This window comes from Nansenia antarctica, assembly GCF_963989245.1.
Source record: "Nansenia antarctica genome assembly, chromosome: 6".
In the NCBI taxonomy this organism is placed as follows: Eukaryota; Metazoa; Chordata; class Actinopteri; order Argentiniformes; family Microstomatidae; genus Nansenia; species Nansenia antarctica.
Genome location: NC_137676.1, coordinates 65,261,400 through 65,270,894, shown reverse-complemented (window position 1 = coordinate 65,270,894; position 9,495 = coordinate 65,261,400). Strand labels below are relative to the sequence as shown.

The window sequence follows — 9,495 nt, the reverse complement described above, 5'->3', positions numbered from 1 at the left end:
CGGGAGAAGGCCAGGAGGGGGCGCCAGCGCAGCGGGAGCAGCCGCGAGAGAGAGGAGGGGAGAGCCAGGGGGGGGGGAGGGGGAGGCACCGGGGGGGAGGCGATGATGGAGCTGCAGTCGGTGGGTTCTGAGGAGGGCGAGGGGGTCCGGGCCGACACGCACGACGGGGGCGGAGGATTAAAGAACCGGCATGGCGAGGGGGAGGGGCACGGGTCTCAGAGGGGGGCGGGCTCCCAACGCAGGGGGGGCGGGGGCTACGAGTCCCGCAGCGCCGGGAGTTCCTCTCTCGCCGAGGAGGGGGAGGTGGAGCCTGTTACTGAGAGCTACCAGGAAGGGGGGACGGGGGGCGGGGACATGTCTGCTCCCAACCCACAGAACACCTGTCTGGCTAACGGCTCCACCCTGCCCTGCTCCGACGATGACCAGGATGTCTGCAGGTCAGTGTGTGGCCGTGTGTGTGTGTACTCTGTACTGACGGTCTGTCAATTTTGTCTATGTGTGTACTCTGTTTTATTTGTAATAATGTGTGTGTGTGTGTGTGTGTGTGTGTGTGTGTGTGTGTGTGTGTGTGTGCGTGCATGCGTGTGTGTGTGTGTGTGTGTGTAGGATCTGTCACTGTGAGGCAGAAGAGGAGAGTCCGTTGATAACTCCGTGTCGGTGTACTGGGAGTCTGAGGTTCGTCCACCAGGACTGTCTCAACCAGTGGATCAGGTCCTCAGACATAAGCAGCTGTGAACTCTGCAAATACGATTTCATCATGGAAACACAGCTAAAACCTTTACGAAAGGTACTATTAAGTGAACATGCGTGCGCACACACACACACAGGATGCAACAAATAAAAAAATATATTGATTTCTGTGAAATGTGTCTGTGTCTTTTACCCTCTCGTATCCCTCTCTCTTCCTCTCTCCCTCCCTCCCTCTTTCAGTGGGAGAAGCTAAACATGACTACCAACGAGCTGAGGAAGATCTTGTGTTCAGTCGTATTCCACCTGGCAGCAGTGATGTGTGTCATGATTTCCGTCTCCTTCCTGATCTTCAAGACTGTAGAGGAGATCAAACAGGGAAGGGAAGGTAAGTGTCTCCAGATCGTTCCCTCAACCAGGGTCAAAGTGATTTGCATGTACAATGTTTTTTTTAAATCTACATTTTTGATGGAAACAAAAAAGCGTTGAAAAACTAAATTGAAAACAAAAGCCCCATTTGTAATGATTGAATTGTAATTTAAATTCAACGGACCTCAACCCTGCGCTCTACAAGAGTTCTACATAGAGCGTTTGGTCACTCAGGTTTCAACCTTAACACAACATTACACAGCTTCTTTATATGGCGGCCATGTTTGCTGATCTGGGTAATAATATTGACCGATAATAAACACTACTAGAATGATATATATATATATTATTATTTTTAAAGTTCTTTTTTCTGAGTGGGGCAGTCCCACTCATATTTTTCATTTTATTTGACAGATACAGTGAAGATTTAGACAGGAAGGATGGGTGAGAGAGAGAGGAGGGATGACATGCAGGATATGTCCCCGGCCTGAATCGAACCGGGTACCCTGCGGTTACATGGTCAGCGCTTAACCCGTTACGCCATCTAAGCGCCCTAGAATTATATATCTAATTGGCTCTGAGTAGATGTCGCCCTTAATTGCTGGCCCAGGTCAGATATTATGCCATATTATTTAGTGATGCCAAAGCTTCTTTAAAGTAAGCCAGTTCACTTCACCGCCATCTTGGCGATGCGTCTTTCGGCCCTTATTTTCAAGAGAGAGCTTTTTTTTATAGACAGGCCTATCGGATGGCAGGACAACGACATTCACACCAAACTGATGCGGATTAGCAACTTTTCCTCCCGGCTTCAAATATCACTTAAGTGTGTAGAAACAAGTGTAGAGAGTACTAAGAAACCCTAACCCCAAAATACACTTTATTTGGCTCTGTCCTAGCCCTCCTTGCCTCCCGCCCCACGGCCCATGTGGCCCCACATGGCCATCTTCCCTGTCTCATGCAAAACCAATTGTAAACGAAGGGAGTGGCCTATCTCCTATATGTAAAACATCTCTGACTATGCTAAACTGCCTCGTTTACTCCCATCCACTTAAGCGTCTTTGAGTGTCTAGAAAAGCGCTATATAAGTCTAATGTATTATTATTATTATTATTATTATTATCCTAACATACAAGTAACAAACATCCTATAAAAACCATCTGGGTCGATTGTCAACATGGGAAATATTGTATCTTAAAAAAAACTAATAACAAGTAACATACTATATAGACATGAAGATTCTAAAGAGATGGTAGAAATAAGACAAACAATCCTCACTCTTGTTTTCAGGTGACTTGTGGAGAATTTCTCTTCTGAAGTACTACACGACAACATCAAGCAGCAGTAAGCAGCACAGATACCTACACAACAAACATCATGCTCTGCCCTGCTATGGCGGTAGACCTGTGTGTGTGTGTGTGTGTTGTGTGTGTATATATTCATGTGTATATCCATGTGTGTGTGTATATTTGTGTGTGTATATTCATGGATATATTCATATGTATTCATGTGTGTGTGTGTGTGTACTCCCTGCAGGTGTGATCACGTGGCCGTTCTGGACCAAGGTGTTGGTGGTGGGCATAAACTCCTCCTGTGGCCTGATCTTCATGTACATCCAGTGTAAGGTCTACCTGCAGCTGTGGCGACGCCTCAAGGCCTTCAACCGCATCATCACCGTGCAGAACTGCCCCGAGAAGGCCCCTCCCACCGCCACACTGGCCAACGGTAATCACGAGGCTGTGGAGGTTCCCATTGGCCCGGCTCCGCCTGACCCCGCCCACGAGGAACAGACAGACTCTGACCAGACAGACTCTGACCCCTCCTGCCCGAGGGCGGAGGAGAACCCTGTCTGAGAACGGCTCCGTCCGAAACCACATCCTGTTTTCCCGAGAAGCGGTGGCACTGCTGGCCTGAACGGGGTCTCGTATGAGACTCCGGCCCTGAGTTTCAACAGCGTTAACAACAACCTTCCTCTTCCTGTGTCCTTCTCTCTGTGGTCGCTGGTCACACGACAGGTGGAAACAACAGGGTGGGGGGGAAAACTCATCCTGTCCTTTCCCCCTATCAGTGGTGTAGTGAAGGAAAGGATAGGAGGAAAGGAGAGGAGAGGAGGAGGCTAGGAAATGAGGGCATGAGAGTGTTGGGACGGTGTCTGTGTGGGCACCCACATAGCTGCAGCACTGTTAGGGCTTTCACACCGGCAGTTCCGAACGCCGGTTCGCGTTCGCGTTCGGAAACCTCCGAACGTTGGCGCTGTCTGGCGAACGAGCCCGCGTTCATACCAGTGTATCGCTCGCCAGACAGCGCCAACGTTCGGAGGTTGCGGTCAACCATGAGACATGGCTCTGGGGTATCCAGTAGAACAGAAAGTACACTTGAATGAATGAATGAATGGTCTTTATTGTCATTGCTATAGTACAGGTACCAAACAACGAAATTTGGGAGGGGGGGCTCCCCTGGTGCTAGGAAAGAAGAAAAAAAACAAGAAGGGAAAGGAGCTGGTTTACATAAATAAAGGCTATCCCCTAACCCCTCCATCTGGCCAATCAGGGCCTCAGACACCAAAGAGTCAGAATGTGACGTAGCCAATCGGACACTCTGTAGAGAACATGCTATTTTGGGTAGTGACAGTAGCTCAGTGTCACTCTCTACCAGTCAAATCAGTGTTCAGACTGAAACCATGAAGGTCTGGAAACGTCAGAGTTACTTATGGGAGAATCCCTAGAATAGCTGAAGTACTTTATCTACTCTCTTCTCTACTTCAAATAAGCATATTTTAATAACACGGTCCTACTCTGAACAGGACCTCTATTTAATTATGTTAATTATGTATCACTTTGTGGTTCCATGTGTTGTTGTTCGTATCTTAAGTGCTTTGTATGTTATTACAGAACAAACAGCAATTATTTTGATTGACAGCTCCATATACATCTGATTGACAGTCAAGTCAGCCAATGGTGGCAGCCGACACTTTTCCACCAGTCTGAATTGGAGTGTTAGATGTTTTCTCTTGACTAACAAACCCTCAATACCCTTGGGAGTGTATAAGAACAGCTGCAGGAATAGAGTTCTATTTTAGCAATTTTATTATAGTTACGACTTTACTCAATAGTTTTTATCCGTCTTCGACAAATGACGCAAACCAGTTTTTGCAATAAAGCAGTGAATGTCCACCCCCCAACTGACACATGTTTGTGGAGTTATTGAGAGATAAATGGGATGTTATACAAATGTCTGCTGCATATATCCCAGTGACAGTATCAGCACTTCAAATGGTTTATTATTAGTTGTCGAGCCATGGAGAGACACAACTATTGCGTGACTGGTTGAGCTGATATTTCATTGCCATCTCCTGGACAACCTTGGAACTACGGCACACTGCCAAGCATAACATTGTCCTTGGACACACACGCACAAACACACTTTACATTGCTTAAAATAGTCTTACAAATACAGTTCTTTATCAAATCTGGTGACTTTGGATCCTCAGTTCTACCAGTCTCAAACTCGGAGAGCAGGGCTAGAAACACCGGCTAGCTGTTGACGCTTTTACTCAGCCTCAGGTAAGATGGCTGACTGAACCCAGGCTAAGAAAAATAAACATCATTGGTCCTTGTCCTGGGCCTCTGAGTCTGAGTCAGCCTCCTCTTCTTCTTCCTCCTCCTCTTCCTCCTCCTCCTCCTCCTCCTCTTCTCCTGCAGCAGGTGTCTCGTCCACTTTTGTTTTGTCCGCTTCCTTGTTGGAGATCTTTCGCAACTTGATGTTGGGGAGCTTCTTCAGATCACCACTCCACTCCCTGATAAACCAATCAGACGACTGCTTAGTGAGATGAGCACCAATCACAACACAAGTCCTCCACTAGAGGTTTCTCAAGGACTGCATCCTAATTCTCCACCCTTTTCCCTGACGTGTGCACGTCTTATGCACGTCCCCACGTTGATTTAAAAGCATAGAATTGGTTTAAGCACAGGCTCTGGCACCAATCTATTCCCATTTAAATCCAAGAGGGGACATGCACAAATGCATACTTCAGGCAATGGTTGGTGAAATGGAATTCAGGGTCTGTGCTACTACATACCTGAAGCTCTTTAGGTTCTTGGCGTTGATGAGATCTGGAATCTCTGTCAGAAAAGAAGACATGGTCAGATTTTTAAAAATGTGTACTAAATTATGTCTAAGATGGTTTAATCTGTTCAATGAATCTATACAGCCCTAGTGTGTATGGTATGCCTCTGTGTGTGTGTGTGTATGTGTGTGTGTGTGTGTGTGTGTGTGTGTGTCTCACCAAAGCTGCCACTCTGGTACTGAGTCCTCTCTCGTTCTATGGTCTGTGTGACGACGCTCTCCCGGGCACCATGGAGACGACCCTGTCGACCCTTGATCCCGTTCACCAGCTCAATCTGCTCCAGCTCAGAGTCAAACCTCTGCAGGTACCTAGCACGCACGCACGCACACGCGCACACACACACACACACACACACACACACACACACACAGTGGTCATGGCGCAGGAGTCATCGATCCCCGACCCAAAAATAGAGAGCACACTAGTCAGAGACTATCCAAGACTACTGGTACGAACACACACACCTCTCTACAATGACACAGGCATCCTGTTTGGTGTACTTTTCCTTAGCCGGGTCCAGCTGACTCTGGAACCACAGAAGCCTCTCGCCTATGGGGATACACACACACACACACACACTCACATAGGATGCTGTTTATGTCTGTTTACACTACATCTACCAATGGATCAGGGTTACTTAAAGCCGGATAGCATCCTCCTCTATGCAGTCCTATGGACAGAAAGTCGGAAACTATGTATCGAAAATAAATCCCAGCAATCAGGTTTGTGATTAATTCATTATTTTACAGACTCCGATGAGTTCGTCGTGTGGTTTCCCCCCTTTGACGGGCATCAAGCATTCCAAATGTGCCTTACAACAAATAAATAAAGGCACTTTTCAGCTACTCGTTGCGTTGGGTATTCTACCAGCAATGTGTCATGGCGGGGTCTTTTTTTTAAATGTATTTCTATACATGGCAATCTCCGGCTCTATCTGTCCCCGGACCGCATAGACTAGAGGAAGATGCTGTCCTGTTGGGTCGTAATGATGTAGAGGGGGAGACTCACCGATGCCGTGCAACCTTGTGGCTTTATCACCCCTCTGCCTAAAGAGATGGAGAGGACAGGGTATATACAGGAATCTGGAGGTTAATTTCAATACCTTTCTAAGACTTTTTAAAGACCTTGTCAATATTTTTCCAGACCTCACCGCCACATCGAGCTGTAACCGTTTACATCAGTGACACCTTTAACTTAACAGTTTTAGTTTGCAATAGACTAGACCACTATCATACAACACAATTTCCGGTTCATCTTTCACGAACGTTTACTAAAAGTTTTTAGGACTCAAACTCTTTGGACAGTGTCTAATTCAGAAACATACCTGCAAAATTCAAGACCTCATAAAATCGTGATAAGACTTTTTAATACTTATTAAGGGTCTTGATTTTCCCAAAATTGATTTATCAACTTTTAATACTTTTCAAGACACCGCGGATACCCTGTGGAGAGGAGGATGTCAGTATCCTACGACTGAGGCTATCGTAGCCTGTAATGATCCATAGACACACTGCCTTCTACAACAAGGTCACGGTCAGCTTATATAAGCTTATATATAGCTTACCTGTCCTTCTTCTCCAGTCGGATCTCCTCCCGGTTGAGGTACGCTGCTTTCCGGCTGTACGGATGACAAACCTTCTTCTTCTCCGGAGCCCTTCCTTTCCCTGCCTTCGGCTGAAACAAACACATGTATGCACTCACGTGTCAAAATTGATCTAATCTGATCCATTAGGTGTTTATTAATGCCTGTGTGGTGTTATTTTTAAAATGTTGACATTTTTGAGTTAGTAATTAATAAAATACAAAGGTACCATCTCACAAAACATAATCTGGAATGTAAAAACTTTGACGCTCAATATCTCTGAACTACCCTAAACGGAGATAGAACCATATAATTCTAAGCTCACGGTGTGTTAACGCACTGTTGGTGTTTGTATACCACGAACGAGGTTGATAGATCAACTATTTCCAGCTTACCATGTTGCAGTCAATTGACACGTGTGTTCTGTGTTGACAACTCGGGCGGATGTGGTCCGTCGAAATATTCTTTCCGTTGGAGGACGAGATCTGTGTGGGGCGAGTTCCGGAGCAGAACGTTACAAACGTACGTGAAAATGTGAAATCCAAGCATTAGATATTTTTTAAATTGATTTGGCCTTACTGCATGAACAATGATATAGTTGTTTGTATTTATTTTTCAGGGTGTAGAAGATACCTATGTTGTCCAGCAGATGGCGGTGTTGCCCACGAAAAGGCACAACGGCTCATAAAGATTGTCAACGCGGGTACATCGGAGAGTTGTGTTTGTGTGTGATGGATGGCAGTGTGTTTGGTGTGTGAGTCTTTGCTGTGGGTTTCTGAGGAGCAGGCTTGACCTCATCTCCTCCAGCTGTCTCTCCGGGATGGTGCTGTGCTCCTCCTCTCTCCTGAACAGCTCCTCTCTCTGTCTCTTCAGTTCTGTGCGCAGGGCTAGGTTAGGTTGGACTCCTCAACCTGAATGAATGAATGAATGAATGGTCTTTATTGTCATTGCTACAGTACAGGTACCAAACAACGAAATTTAGGAGGGGTGGCTCCCCTGGTGTTAGGAAAGAAAAAAAGAAAAAACACTTTTAAAAAAAATCACAAGAAGGGAAGGAGCTGGTTTACATAAATAAAGGCTATGTACACTATCCACTATACTATACTGTACAGATAGACGACTAGGGTTGTCATATTGCACAATAGTGTTATTGCACATTTATTTAAAGTGTCGCAGTTTGCAGGCTTGAAATGTACATATTTGTGCCTCAGCACTACACCTGATTTTTTCAGTCCAGCAGCTGCCATCAATCCGTCCAGACTGTCCAGGGCCCAGAACCTAGGTCTTTGCTGTGTTCAGGGCCTGGACGGCCCTGTGGTAGAAGCTGTTCTTCAGTCTGTTTGTCCTTGCGGCCAAGGTCCTGAACCGCCTTTTCGAGGGCAGCCGGGTAAAGTGTTCGTACCCAGGGTGGGTTGGGTCCCTGGAGATCTTGGAGGCCTTCCTGAGACAGCGTGTGTTGTACAGCTCTTCCAGAGAGGGGAGGGGGGCGCCGGTGATCTTCTGTGCTGTTCTCACGACTCTCTGTAGCGCATTTCTCTCCGCGGTTGTGCAGCTGGAGAACCAGTTGCAGATGCCGTAGGTGAGGATGCTCTCCACTGCGCCGCGGTAGAAGGTCACCAGTATCTCCTGCTTGCTGTGTTCCTTCCTGAGGACTCTCAGGATGTATAGCCGCTGTTGTGCCTTCTTGATGGTGGCTTTTGTGTTGTCCTTCCAGGTCAGGTCATCCCGCATGTGCATCCCCAGGAATCGGAGGGTTGAGACTCTCTCCACGCTCTCTCCGTCGATGAGCAGGGGCTGGATCTCGGACTTTTTCCTCCTGAAGTCTACGATGATTTCCTGGGTCTTTGACTTGTTCAGCAGCAGGTTGTTAACCTTGCACAGCTTGCTCAGTTGCTCTACCTCATCCCTGTACGCCGCCTCGTCCCCCCCCCGAGATGCATCCCACCACGGTTGTGTCGTCTGCAAACTTTACGATGGAGTTGCTGGGGTGGACGGGGGTGAAGTCGTAGGTGTAGAGGTTGTAGAGGATGGGGCTTAGCACGCAGCCCTGGGGGGACCCAGTGCTGAGTCTGAGGGCTGTGGAGGTGTGGGGGCCCACCCGCACCCTCTGGGGGCGGTCGGTCAGGAAGTCCTTGATCATGGCCAAGCACATAGAACGGTTTGTCTCCTCAACCTGTCTCACATCACAGCAAGACATGAGTTATTTTAGTTGGGCTGTGATCAGGCTGCTGGGCTGGCTGAGACTGGCTCTTGTTTCTGGTGTAAAAGACAGAAAGTTGCTGAGTGAGGTTGTCTCTCAGGGCATCAACCATTGCCATTATGCTTGACACATAGGAATTTGTTTTGGCATTTACAGAAGGTGCATTTATGCTTTTTTCACATATACATGAACAAAACAAGTACAAATACAAATGCAAAAACAGGCCAAAAACAGGCAAAAATAGGACAACACAGGACAGACAGTGCATGGGTAGTGCTGTATATAAAGTGCAGTGCAGAGTTATTTCAAGGTCCAGTGCATGTTCAGTCCTGGGCAGGCTTGGAGGCAGGGGGGAGGGGGAAGCCAGAGTTATTTAGCAGCCTGGCGGCTGAGGGGAAGAAACTGAGCCTGTGGCGGGCCTTTAATGTCCTAGGCAGCCGCAACCTTCTTCCAGAGGGAAGCAGGGTGAGGAGGCCGTGGCCGGGGTGGAAGGGGTCGGCCATGATCTTCCTTGCCCTCCTCAGAGCCCTGGTG

The 9,495-nt window shown here is 47.4% G+C and overlaps 1 protein-coding gene across 1 annotated transcript; it reads right to left on the bottom strand.

Moving 5' to 3' along the window:
- Nucleotides 1-4,054: 4,054 nt before the first annotated feature.
- On the bottom strand, nucleotides 4,055-7,198 carry tma16 (translation machinery associated 16 homolog). The gene is made up of 7 exons (XM_080533347.1): nucleotides 7,157-7,198; nucleotides 6,744-6,853; nucleotides 6,188-6,225; nucleotides 5,644-5,728; nucleotides 5,339-5,487; nucleotides 5,132-5,174; nucleotides 4,055-4,849 (listed from the first exon to the last, which is right to left on the bottom strand). The coding sequence occupies exons 1-7, from the start codon at nucleotides 7,157-7,159 to the stop codon at nucleotides 4,657-4,659; spliced, it is 621 nt and encodes a 206-aa protein (XP_080389473.1). The 5' UTR covers nucleotides 7,160-7,198; the 3' UTR covers nucleotides 4,055-4,656.
- Between the last annotated feature and the right edge of the window lie 2,297 nt (nucleotides 7,199-9,495).